Raw genomic sequence first — 13797 nt, forward strand, 5'->3', positions numbered from 1 at the left:
TGAAAAGTTACCCTGAAAAGGTGACATTAATCACTCTGAAACATCTATGTGCTACCTGCTAATCTCAGTGATGCTCTAGCTGTGAAATGTAACAGTGAAAATTTAGACATTCGTTTTTTAAACATAAATCCTACAGATTTGGGAATAAAATTTTTGCTCTTAAACTATCAAAGGACTTCAACACCTTTTCCAAGTAGCTGTTAATGATTCTAACATAAGTATCCAGGTCATATAATTTCCAAATAATCCAAACAGTTTCCAATTTTCTGATGTCTCTGTATGTTGCCTGTGTAGAAAAGCACCCTTCCTTGTTATGAACTGCTGCTAGGTGAGCCAGCATCACTACGAGCCACCTGCAATGTCTGAACCTCCATTTTTTAAGCTCTCCATAATATAATCTCGAAAAATAATTGGCTGTCAGGGACAAATAATTATTTTCTTAATGTTTTCAGCGTGCTCAGGTACTTTTAATTCAATCAGAATCATATGTAACCACTTGGCTTTATTAAAATGGAGTTTGAGGCTCAATGCTCTCACCAGCCTTCCCTACTCATGCTGAAAGTCAAAGTTTGGCTGTATCGCTTACATCTCTGTGTTTACTGCCGGCTGCCAAGGGGGCATGATTCAGGCTGAGTCATTCCTCTGTTAAAGTAAGGCTCGTTCCAATATTAACCTGGGCCCAAACAAACCTTCTGACACTGCCAGTAACAAGAATCAAGTCCACCCTCTTTGCAGTTTTCTGCAGTTTTAAAGCGAAACTGCTTTCCAACAGCACAGCTGTGACAATTTAGCATAATTTGGCTTCTCTCTATCAAGCTATGCTTGCTTCCTTACAACTGCACTACAGAAAAACTACAGAAAAACCCATAGTAAGAGCATTTTTGCAGCAGGAATTTTAAAATAAAAAGTCTAGTTAATAGTTTGATGCTTTTTTTGTATTGCTGTTTGGTGGTGCAAATGAGAGGTTATGTATCATGCCACTTGCCTCGTGTCATATTTTTTACACCCTCAGCTCACTTACTTAATTGAAATATGCGTTAAGTGGAAATGAGCAATGCTTCATAGCACATATTCAAAACATGGGGAAAAATAATGCCTTTTACCTTCAGTCAGCAAAATCCCCACTGCTCCCTGCAGACCTTTGGAAGGTTCTCCTTTTTTCTTCACCAAAACAAACTCCTGTTGTAGTCCCGTAAGCTTTACATACTCTTGCAGGAAACTACCACCACCGCTGTAACCGTGCAGGTAATTATCATCAGAGAGGTCCTTCTGTCTTGTCATGTGCTGTGTGAGAGGCACTGCTATCCACATCTGACCCAATTACCAAACATTCATGTAACCTTGTCCACTTTTGGGGTGACAGAGGTCTGAATGACTGCACTGCAGCTCTTTGTAGCAGCTCAGAATGTGCCCTGTCCTGGGACTGATGAGCCACACAGGTGGCACACGATAGCTGCTAAGCAAATATCATTGGTCTCACTCAGGAGTTTTGGCACGGCTTAAGAGTAAACGACAATTTGGAGGCAAAAGGAATCTGGATACCAAAACACTTTAATCAAATACGTAGCAATATTATGTACCACACCACTGCCCTGGCACACGGGAGAGATGGCACAGTCCAGGGGAGGCAGCGCAGCAATGCCGGCAGGGCAGCGCACGGTTCTGGTGTCCTCTGGGCTCTTCCCCCTTTCCCAGTGGTGGAGATGATCCCGGATCCCCACCAGAGCCTTCTTCATGCTGTGGTTGCCTGCAGCCCTCACAAGCACCTTTAGAGCTGAGACCATCTCCTAGAAATGAGCTCCTTTAAACTGCACTCATTTTTGTGCATCGTCGTGCCTTGGCTGAGGCTCATGAGCTGCTTCTTTGGGCACTTCTGGATGTGCCTGCACTCCTGATCCAGATGTGTGGTTGATTATAATTCCTTTACTTCCACTGCAGCAAGAAGTCGGTTGAAGTTGACAGGCTTACATTAGCAGCTGTGCTGGTGACTACACCAAACTCATGGAGCTTGTGGCAAATACTACAGAAGTCCTGTCTGTATTACAGAAACTGTTAAATATGTGGTGCTAGATGGTAGGAAAGGCCAAGCGTGACGTTCCTGTTATACTGAAAAGAGAAAACACATGTCCCTGTCCTCCACTTCAATTCAAGCACACTGATTTGCCAACTTTTTCTTCCAAATGCAGTAACTAAAGCTGTTCCAAGTCACACCCACAGTTACTGATCTCCTGTCCCTGGCAAGAAGGCCACATGGGGTTCACATCCTCTGTCTCTGAGTTAAGAAGCATCACCACCAACAGAGCCATGGGAAAGCATGGCCTGTGCTCTGCACCCAGTGACAGCAGCTCTGCTCTCAGGACAGGCAAACCTCTCTTTGCTCATGAGGCCTCTGCCAGTGCCAAACAGCATGCAGACATTGACTGCAAGTGGCCAAGTGAAGCCTTGGCTCTTACCTGGACAGCAAAAGACACACTGTTGTACAATATACAACCAAGCATTTTCCTCTTCCTAAACTGAGAACAGGGCAGATGCTCAATGAGGGATTTCAAAGGGTGATGAAACAGTCCAAAACAAAACCTACTTTCTTGTCATTCTGTTGCCAAGTAAAGTAAAAGGGAAGAAGGAATTTATAAGCGAGCAGATGTATTATGAGCTATGCTGAGAACATGATGAAACTACCTATGTGAACTGTGAAACACTACCTTCAGCTGCAGCACCCAAAGTAGATGACTGATGTAAAAGCTTCAGCTCACAAAACATGCAATAGCCCAAGTCGTTGGACGTGAGACAAAACGAACATCACCAGATCTTGTGTGGCCCAGAATTTCTTATTAAAAACAAAAAATTTCTTAAGGATACCAGGGAGAGTCTTTTTTTTTTTTTTTGTACTGTGAATTTAAAAGTTTGTAACAGGGAAGATTGTGCTACAAGAGAATCTAAAAGGAACGCTAAGCAGTCCACTCTGATTGTGTAAACGTTTGTACACAAAGGCTAAGAGTGCTGGTAGACACAACGTATCGGGTATGGTTCCAAATCAAATATTTAAGATGACTGAAACGCAGTTCAAGATAATGAATTGAGTTGAGCTTCAAAGCTGAGAGCACCTCACCAGATCGGAGCTTTTTTCTCTGAGAACGGAAGGCCAGGTGCAATTGCATAACGTTGTTTTTATTTAATGAGCACTTTCTTGTTTGGTTGGTTTTTTTTTCCTAAAGATTTCTTTGAGTTTTACCCAGTAAAAGATTCGGTTCTGTAAATAGGACCCAAGTCTGGGCAGGCTGTGCATCACTCTTAAACCCACGGAATGGTGGATTTCCTGCACCAGTATTTCAGCACACGCCAGTAGTTCTTCTGGCCTGTTTTGCACACATAAATAGAGCACAAAGTATTGTTTCTGCACGGTGATTGCTTGGCCTCTGACTGCCACTTGTGCAAACTGTTCTCATTTTAGAAAAAAGAAAGGCTTCCTTCAACTGCAGAACTCCATTCAGTGTCATTTCCCTGCAATTTCAGCACGTGCAGGAGGCTACACAAAAGGCAAAGCTTCCTCATAGCTATTACATTCAACTGTTCCAACTACAGGATTGGATAATGCTAGGAAAATGGTGTTTATGCTTTGGGAAGTGCTCTGACTGCAGGACGTTGGCTCTTCAGGACGAAGCAGCTCACCGATGCACTGCAAACACACTCACGCCTGGTTTGCTTTAGTTGAACCAAGATGAATGAGAGTCATAACAGTAGTGTAACCATGAAGCAGGTCGTCCTTTACATCGTTACATTCTCTCAGTACGAAATTCCCAGTAACTATCCGGTCACATCCTATTTCCCCGTGTCCAAAAAAGCCAAAGAGGGGAACATTTGGAAAAAACTTCCTAAAGGCATCCGCCTCCATGTTCTGTTTGGTTTTGTAATGCCGATACCCTCGGCCAACGCACGCAAACATGAAGCCGATGGTGTTACACTCAGGGATGTTTGCTGCCTTGAGGCGCTGCATGGCGGCTTCCGCTGTCCTCTCATCAGCGACGTCCTGGTCTAACAGAACTGTGGCACTCTGGATCTGCGGCCCGCTGAAAGCCAGCCCGACCACCCCGCAGGCATCGCTGGGCTGGGCGTTATTACTGAAAGGCAACAGGCCTCCGTTAGAGAGCAGCCCAGCGCGACCAGGCCTGAACTGCTCTGCTGCAGCACAAGCGGGCTGCCAAACAGACCAGCATCCTGGGGGTTTTGAAAGCCACCGTAGTTAAAAACTAAACGCACTCTTTCAGATTTCCTTTTTCCCCTTCTTTTTCCAGCAACCTTTCCTGATGAAAACCTTTCACATCCATTACCCAGGATTAATCATAAGCCTGTCTTTCAAACACTTGCCAAATTCAGCAGTTGGTGCATAGCACAGCTCTGCAATTCCAGCTGAACCGTAAGTTAAACTTAACCAAAGATAAGCAGCAGTTCATGTATGAAACCAGGGCAGCAGTCTAGAAGCTGTTCCAGACTTCAGATCCCTGTTGCTACAGGTCTGTGCTCGTTGGTTGGCCAGATTCACATTGGTTTCAGTGGTTACCTATTCTTGCTATCTTAGTAATAGTTTAATAGAGACAGCTCTCTGATCTGGAATAATGGTGCAGATGGCATAAATCAGATGCAAAAAAAAACAAACCCAAAAAACAACTCCTATCACTATGGAGTCCAGACCAACACCGTATGAGAGGAGCCTGCAGCCATGTCTGCAGCACACTCCCCAGCACAGGATGCTCCTGGATGCACTAGCAAATCAGCAGAGCACTTGGAGCAAGGAAGCCCCTGCAGGGCTCTTGGTGGAAGGATTGGGGCTCAGTGGGTCAGATCCAGCCCAGCCCTTGGAGTGCAACATCCTTGTGGAGCTACTTGTGCTCACAGGGCACAGCTGAGGTTGCATATTCAGCTCCGTAACGTGCCCCAAAACAAGACTGACATAAAACCAGAACAGTCACACAAATGGTCTCTGCTATTTGAGTGATAATTTACCTGAAAGCCAGAGAGCAAGCACATAAATAAACAAATGTAGGGTTTCTGAAGCTGAAAGTCCTCAGTTGTTCTCCTAGCTGGGTTTCCAGAACCCAGTGTGTAACACTCATACAAAGCTTCCAGCTTTTCCTGATGAATCACAGTGCAGCGGTTGGGTTTTGTTCTTTTAAACAAAATGTAACACTTTACAACTCTTGATGGGCATATGGCAAAAATAGTTAAAATGTTACAGCTTCTGCAACGTATTTCCCCTGTTAAATCTCTTTCACAATTTACCTTGAAAAATATACCTACTTCTCAGAGATCAGCGATGTAAAGCTCTCCACTTGTCCCCCAGCTAGGATGATACTTTTTTCATTCAAAGGATTGACTATTTGATGAAGAAAACGAGTGGCTCCAGACTTCCAGGAGTTGTAGCCAAACAAAAGAACCACACGAAGATCTGGATTATTCTTCAGGCCTACAAAAACAAGAACTTCAGTCCCCTTATTTTGACTTCCCCCGAAGCCTAAGAGTTCTACATACACTCTTCACTCCCTCCTTAAATAACACCTAATGCCTCCAGCATGGACTTTCTGTTGCTGCAAGTGAAAAACAAGGCACAAGGCAGCCATGTATTCATGAGTAAATTGTATCTGCTTCCTCCTGCTTTCAGCTTCTTTCCCAGAGGGCACAGTCTCAATTATCTTCTTACAGATTCCAACTGAGCACACACGTTATTCAAGAACCACAATGGAGTAAACAGCTTTGCTTGAAAAATTAAGAACTATTAAAATGTGTGCATCAGCCTGTTGCTTATCCCAAGAAAGAAATTTCCAAGTTCCAGGAAGACTCACAGGCTCACTTGCTCTCAGATTACTCTTCATAAATGCAAGGTGAGGAATGTAAACTGTATTAAAATAGATGGCTTTCTTTATACCTTTCTTTTTACAACACCTGACTTAGCATCTGAAAACAAAGTTACTTTATAGAAGAAAAGCAGCAGCTCCTTCCCACTCCTTTCTAAACAGAGGTGACCAGAATAACTCCCAATGGCACAAAACTCATTTACTGTTACTTTTAAACAATTCCTGGCTTGCTTCAGACCTAACAGCTTCCTCTTAGCAGCTCTGCTTGCAACGCAAATAAAGAAGTTTGAGACAAACTCAGGTTAACAACCTCAGTACTCCTGATGATGGGTAGAAAGAGATGGGTGGTTACCAGAGCAGTCCTGCAGAGCCTCAATGCTCTGTTAACACACCGCAGGAGCTGCTGGTCCCACATGCAGTTTCACACTGGAGCCTCAAAGAGCAGCAAAACACTTGACAAAAGCCCAGGTCAAAGGGAGAACAAGGACGCACCTGCTGCGGCGAATTTGTTTTCGTCAATGACTCTGTTCTTTACTTCTTTAGGAAAATGGAAGGTTTGGATTTTAACCCCATCAATTTTGGGAAACAAAAGAGCAAACCCAGCTTCACCATCTTCAATTTCTTGAGGCTGATTGCTGCTTGAACCCATGGGGGTAACTACAATGACACACAAACACAAAGATTAGTGATTCTGACACTTTTGTCTGCAACTCAGGCTAAAAGAGGCAGAGCAGCGTATGCAGTATAGACAGAATGCATGACAGCTCCTTCCCATCACAACACACCTAATTGATAACCAGTGTGAATTTTTTTTGCTGCTGTTGTGAAAGATGAAACGCATAAGATTTCCACTGTCCAGAAACAATGCTAAAGTCACTTTGCATGAGACACAGATACATACAGAAATCTTCCTTACTCTAAATTCAACGACTCAAACAGCCTTCTGTAGGCACAGAATCAACGTTTATGGCTCTTAGTGCCTTCACACAGGTGTTCATGGAGCCCCATGCTCCTTCATGCTATAGACCTGCTCTTATTGGTCATGGCTGCGGTGACAGAGATTGGAAGCAAACGTTCAGCAAACACCTGGAAAACGTTATAACATCTAAAAGCTTCTGCTGAGATGCACGGCACGAGTTATGCCCTGAAATCACAGAAACGAGCAGAAAGGTTTCCTCTTTGTTTACTGTGGGATGAGAACTGAAGGTGAGAGGGAAGGCACAAACACACTAACAGCAGGGAGCGCAGCACACAAAGGAGGCTCCTACCTACGATCCCCGGGGTGAGCAGTCCAAGGACCTGACATCGCTTTGGCAACAGTTTCTCAATCGCAAGGGCTGTTTCTTTACTGTTTCTTTTTCTGGCTATTAAAAAGGAAACAAAAACGGCAAAGAGAAGCGGACCTGACAGACAGAAGCCGGCAGCCAATCCCTTCTCACCCCACGGCCGTTACCGACACAAGAGCCCCGCGCCGCCAACAGCTCGGGGTTAAGAGCCTCACTTCCACGTACCGCAGCCGCGCTTTTACATTCAGACTCGCAGCGCTCCGCCCAGCGGTCCCTCCCCCGCCCGCAGCCCCGGCGATTCCGCGCCCCGCGGGTACCTTTCTTGTGCTCATGGCACTCCTCGTGCCCGCTGAACGTCTCCGCGTCGGCGATGTAGAGCACGGTCTGGGGCAGAACGTGCACCTTCTGCAAGAAGACGCGAGACGCGAGCGCGCTGGTAACGACGGCCCGGTACCGGCACCGCTACGCACCGCGAGGCGCGAACCGGGACCGTGGGGACGGGGGGGGTGAAGTGGCCCCGCAGCGCACGCGGACCCACCTCGAGCTCTCGCGCCAAGGCCTGCACCAACGCGTGTCCGCCGGGCGGGCCGGGCTCCAGCGCCGACACCCAAGCGAGGCGCTGCCGCGTGCGCAGGATCCGCCGCGCGCACTCCCTCCACAGCCGGCACACGCTGCAACACAGCCGGCCCGCCCCGCCCACGTTACCTCAGAAACGGCGTCGACGTCCGCCCGCCGCCCCCCCAGCTCCCCCCGGCGCTTACCAGGCGGCGCGCAGCAGCGCCTTCGTGGGCAGGAAGCCGAGCACGCGCTCCACCACCTCGGCCAGGTTGCCGAGAACGAGGCCGCCCTTCCCCGGCGCCTCCATGGCCGCAGAGCCGCGCCCTTCCCCGCCGCCGACACCGCCCGGCGCCGACGCGCTTCCGGTTCCGGCGGCGACACTTCCGCTCTCGGCACTTCCGCCCGCATCCCTTCCGGCCCCGCCCCGGAAGCGGCACGGCACAGCGATTCTCAAAACGGCATTTATTCAACTTGATGCAAGTTTACAAATCGCGGCGCGCCCGCCGGCCGAGAGGGGGGGAAGCGGCGGCGGCGGCCTCGGGCCCGGGGCGGCGGCTGCAGGCACAGCCGGGCCGCGGGGGCACAGCCGGAAGGGCTCAGCGAGGCCCTCGGCCCCGCGCCGGGATTGCCGCGGGAGGCGCCGTCCGTCCTCCGCTGCGGCGCTGCTCGGCCTCGGGCTGCCCGCGGAGCTTCTACGGAAAAGAATTCACTCGCGGAGTCCGCCTCGTTTTGTGCCAATCGCTCGCTGTATCAGTTCGTTAGTTTACAAATGATTGCAACAACCCGTTAATAAAATGGAACGCCTAAAAAGGTTTTGTTTTGTTTTTTTTAGTAATTTAAATAACTTCGAGCCTCAGCAGAGGGAGCTGCCCGCAGCAGCGGAGCACGGCGGAGCTGACGGGCTGCAGCGGCACCGCCTGCACTGCTCAGAGAGGAGGAGGAGGGCAAAACCATCTGACCGTGAGCATCTCTTCCAAAAAATAGTTCGTATTCTCATCCAGCCATGAAAATGTTTAATGACTTAACATACATGTGCTTTTCCTATATCATTAATTTGGAAATACTACAAACGCTGTCATTTTAGACCAGAAAAACTACGGTGATTTGCAAGGTCTGACATTTCCTATAACAGTATTAAACAACATATTAAACCTCCTGACTTCAAATGAAACGACACAACTCAAGTCTCGGCGCTCTGCATCCTGCGAAAGGTAAGAAGTGTGACCAACTCCTGCTGAACGCTCCTGGGGAACGCAGCAGCCCACTGCAGCATTACACTTCCAAATTAAAAAAGAGAGAAGGGAGGGAGTGGCCCAAATATGCTTAATCCATGAAGAACAAATACAGCAAAGGCCCAGACTGCTCAGTCCAAGATGCCTAAGAAGAGCGGAATGGTAAGGCTGCAACTTATACTCGACGTGTCAGTTGACAGATTATCCACTAACTTATCTAATAGCTAAAGTCTTCAGTACGGCTGTTATAGGGGCACTCATAGCTCGAGTCTCTGTGTTGGAAAACGTTAAAAAGAGCTCTTTTGTTGGCATTGGTCCAGATATACAACAGTCCTTGGTATTAACCGTCTTCTTTTGGAGGAGTGTACCAGCCTATGGAGAACAGAGAAACACATTAGGCACTGCCCTGGCTCTGCTCACAGGAGCTTACCAGCTGCCTTCTGAATGGGTGGCAGAAATGTCAGGTGTGTAACTCTGGCTCCTGATAGCATTTGGCATGTTGAATCATATCGGATCAAGTGTACATGGCCTTTTCTGACCGCCTCCAGATCTCCAACCTCAAGTCTCCCAGCCACTACGATAAAAATTCCTCTTGGATTTAGTACAGTGAGTAGAGGCCCTGCTTATACTGTCCTAGAGAACTGGTAGCAGCAGTAAGCTAACAAAGATGCCTTTTGCAGCAGCAATAAATGCTGTGAACATTTTGTGTACAGCTCCTGTTGCAGCAGCAAACACTGCAGTTGTGGCCAGCATGCAGCTAGAAGTCAACAGCCATGCTGGCTTTTGTTGCAAACTAAAAAAGCAAGGGATTCAGTTAATGGCAAGATCAACACGTCATGAAGTTGGAAAGCATCTTAAAATCTGCTGTGATCTTCTTCCTAGCAGTCCAGAAGGCATTGTTTGTTTTAGAAGTGGGAAAACCGAGGTGCTCATCACACCAAAATACACTCACGTCATGTTCACAGCAACACCAGTTCCCAAAGGACACTAATCTCTGAAGGCAGAGCTGGGACTAATTCCCTCATCAGGAGAGCAGGGCACCAACTCTGCTGACTGCTTTTGTACAGCACATAACTCACTCAAACCATCTAAAGCCTCAGGTCATCTCTGGCCTGCCGTAACAAATGCAATTATACCTCAAGCACATTAATATTTGCTTTAAGCAGCCACAAGAACATAACTGGCTTTAAACAGAAGAAAAAAAATCCATCTCCCATTCCCCAGCCAGCGCACCTCACTTGGATTTCTTCTACTTTTTGAAGTGGAAAGACAAGCCAGCAACCATCTTCACTGGTTACTATTTCTCAGCGCTTGCCACATGAAAACAAAGAGGCAGACAACCTTCCATCCAACCTTCACTAACACATACACTCCAATAGCTACAGTAGCAACAAAGCTACTAGGACAGCTAGTTGAAAAGGAAGCTCAACTCCTTTTTGAAAAGCAATAGGAATGTACAGAACACGTAAGCTGGAGAAGTTGCAAAGATGATTGGTCAAGTTACTTTAATTAGAAAGACTACAAGCCCTTAAAGATGAGAAGCAGAAACACCATCTCCCGCCTTCCCAACCCAACCTAAGGCATTCCAGCACCTAGGTTTGGCAGTTTGATTGCTGCCAAATATCAAAATCCTAGGATGCTCTGCATACAAGAACAGAAATGCAAGGCATACATACCATTTTTCTCATGTATTTGTACTAGTGACTTATAGGACTGCTGTGCTCTTGCTAGGTTATATTGATTCTGAAAGGAAAAAAATCCAAACAACCCTTGAATCAGCAGTTAAAACACCAGCAAGTGAGTCAATTTCAGTGACATATTTACACCTCTTCTGAAAACAGCATTTAGAACTCCAGAGCAAGTTGCAGTCTGTTAGCAACATGCACACTTGAACTGAATCATGATTTAGATCAGTTTTGAAGGGCTCAAGTTCAGGAGCATTTGCATGGCAGTATTTTTCATCCTCTCAGGAAAACTGGCAGGCACTTAATCCAACGAAGGAGAACTTCTTAACATCAGCATACACAAACCTGGCAGCAAGGCTATCTGTAGCCCTTCTCACAGCCAGGATTCCCAAATCTTTCTGCTTTCCAATTCTGAATCCACCCTTCTCTTCCCCAGGTACACATCTACTTAAATGCCCTGCCCAGCCAATGCTTGCCCTCCTCAAATGTTTATCTTTCTTTAAAGCCATAGTTAACAGCCAAGAAAATGATCACACATGAACCAGACACATGTGACAGACAAATCAAAATGCAGACATATTTGCAGTGACAATTCTGTCATGAAACATCTCCTACACAAGTCAGCAAAGCAATGGAAGAAGCCTAACAACGATCTGTGTAATTGATACATGCAGTGCATTTACCTTATTGGCTCCAAACTGAACTCTGGCTTTTCCTTTGACTAAAGTGGCATTGATCTGCATGATGACTGATTCTATTGAATAGGCACTGCTCCAGCCCTGCAGGAGGAAGAAAATAAATGACATATACTTGCTTCTTGTGCTCATTTTGCAAATCTGCTTTGGAAGGCATGTTTTGTATGGAAATTATTCCACACAGATCAAATCTACTACCATCAAGTGCCCTTCTACTGAAAAGTGCACCCTTCACTGTTAGTTGTGGCACTTCTGTAGCGAGAAGAAGAGTTGGCATTCACCTGTTTAGTAAGAAGTTCCATGCATAATGCACCTCCACCTAGGACGTATCTGGAAATAAACATGAGAAGAAAATGATATTTGATATCAATTGGTAAGATACAAAACCATTCACAGCACAAATTCTCGCAGGCCAATTGGATTTTTCCACATACAACTGAGATGCCCTTCAGCCATAACCTACTATGGCAGCTAGTTAGCCATAGCATAGGGAAGGTCAATTAGTGCAACGAGACAAAAGAAATTGCTTTCCTCGGCCACATACACAGTTAAAATCAGCAATGCAGCTATTCTGCACAATTGCTTACATAGTAGCCAGACCATGAAAGAGGAATGCTGCGTTTTGTCACCACACTATGGATGTGCTGATGCAGTTAAAATCCACACCACTTCTGTTAGGGATATGGACACAATTTCAAACAATGTCAGTGCAACTATTAACCAAGATTTAATTGCAAACAAGCTAAAGCTAATCTTCACTTGCTCTTTTCCCTCTAAAACATATTTCAATTTCAATAACACTTCATCATGTTGTGTGCTTATAGAATTCAGCAGTCATTCATATTGCATTCAGCATATAGCATTCAGCGCAGCGTGCCTGGCTGTAACAAAACCTGACTGAGGAGGCTGAATTTACCACTCCTAAAAGGTGGTCTCTGCTATGATCAGTGCACTTGAACAACGTCCATTTGTATGTAATTTATAAGGAAATAAAAAGAAGAGCAATTAAAACCAAATCAAAACCACCAGCAGCTGTCAGAGGAGAGGCTGCATTGCAGGAGACACTGCACACAATGTTTCAACCAAGGTTTAGATAACTTGGAGCACAGTGCCAATTAAATACTTTAATACTTTCAGTTTAGCATTTGAGGAGTTTTTAGCCATAAGTTTACAGCAGTGTTACCAATACAGACAAGAAAGACCCCTTCAAAGCAACAATGCAAAACCACTGCTATGTGGAACAACAGGAGAAGTAAGATTGTGTTAAAAGTTTCAGAGATCAGCTCTCAAATACTACGGCTGATGGAGAATTCCAATGCTGGACCCAACTTCAGCAATTCTAAGCTTAAAATTCAAATTAAGGAATTGCATCAAGCTGGAAAAAGCACTCAGCTGTTTGCCCACTGTTTATGCTACTTGAGAAGCACATCTCTTTATCATGCTGAGCCTTTCACCAAACTCAAGGTCTATAGCAGCTCATGGCTGCTATTTTGGGAAAATATCTCTAAGTCCACCTGCTGGTCTCAAAACGTTCCCTGCAAACCCAGGCAACCAATCTCATGTAATAATGTTTTATCACAAAGAATTCTATAAAGCAACTCAACTTACCCTCCTGTGAGCACAGGAGATACTACTCTCACAAAGGGAGGATCAAAAGGGAAGTTATCCTGAAATACATAAACAAAGAACAGGTTAAGAACTATGCTGTAACACTGATTTTTTCCTAACCAGGAACTATTTCTGTAGCCTTATTTGGCAAATCAGATTAAACTTCTGTAAAAACCACCTTTCCACAGTGCTGGCCCACAAGAAGCCTGTGGGAAGTTTTAGTGCCACACTGATAGCTACATTTTTTTTTTCCTCCTTAAATGTTACACTTTACTTTACTCTATCTTCACCCACGTAACAGCTGAGGGTACCTTAGTCAGTTTCTACAGTTGGCTACAAGTCTAACCCCTGCCATTTCTTCCCATAGACACATACCTTAAAAGAGAAGTTGAGTAAAATGTATTCCACGCCTTCTTTTTCTTTCAAGACCTGAAGATCACTATGCAGGGGGCTGTCAGGATCAACCCTATAAAAGGAGCAGGGTGAACCCTGGATTAAGTTAGTATTTTCACTACCTGTAAATAGTAATCACTCTTAGCTCCTTCATGCATTTATAGATTACAAATGGTAATTTGAAATGAAACACAAGAAAATGTTTGCTCTCTTGAGCAAGAAACACTTTCCCATGAGATCTCCATGAAAGCTTGTTGCAGTTACACTCCCACCACTATCAAATGTTATTTGAACACGGATAGCAAATAAGCTTTTATTTGAAAATCAGTCATTTTAACTCTCTTCAGCTCACTGAAGATCTATGTCCCGTTAGAAGAAATGCGTTAAGAGAAAGGCTGCACTGATCTGCCTTAGCACAGCTAGTGAGCCCTTCATGAGTACACGACTGCAGCGCTGTACCAGGTGTTAAACGTGATCTGCATCTGCGAAAG

At 45.6% G+C, this 13797-nt stretch overlaps 2 protein-coding genes across 2 annotated transcripts in view; both read right to left on the bottom strand.

Annotated features, from left to right (window-relative positions):
- Positions 1-1533: 1533 nt before the first annotated feature.
- Positions 1534-8032, bottom strand: FBXO22 (F-box protein 22). The gene is made up of 7 exons (XM_042875655.1): positions 7897-8032; positions 7674-7806; positions 7453-7540; positions 7118-7213; positions 6342-6506; positions 5296-5461; positions 1534-4118 (listed from the first exon to the last, which is right to left on the bottom strand). Exons 1-7 carry the CDS (start codon positions 7998-8000, stop codon positions 3689-3691), a joined length of 1182 nt encoding a protein of 393 aa, XP_042731589.1. The 5' UTR covers positions 8001-8032; the 3' UTR covers positions 1534-3688.
- Positions 8033-8683: 651 nt separating this feature from the next.
- The window catches only part of UBE2Q2 (ubiquitin conjugating enzyme E2 Q2), a 35746-nt gene continuing 30632 nt past the window's right edge, over positions 8684-13797 (bottom strand). The window contains exons 8-13 of the mRNA XM_042875861.1: positions 13289-13379; positions 12914-12972; positions 11587-11635; positions 11294-11389; positions 10602-10668; positions 8684-9297 (exon numbers count right to left, since the gene is read on the bottom strand). Coding sequence (XP_042731795.1) covers positions 9266-9297; positions 10602-10668; positions 11294-11389; positions 11587-11635; positions 12914-12972; positions 13289-13379 — 394 coding nt within the window. The 3' untranslated portion in view covers positions 8684-9265. The remainder of the gene's footprint in view (positions 9298-10601; positions 10669-11293; positions 11390-11586; positions 11636-12913; positions 12973-13288; positions 13380-13797) is intronic.

This window comes from Lagopus leucura, unplaced genomic scaffold (genome assembly GCF_019238085.1).
Source record: "Lagopus leucura isolate 7727_CA_CO unplaced genomic scaffold, USGS_WTPT01 Super-Scaffold_100015, whole genome shotgun sequence".
NCBI lineage: Eukaryota > Metazoa > Chordata > Aves > Galliformes > Phasianidae > Lagopus > Lagopus leucura.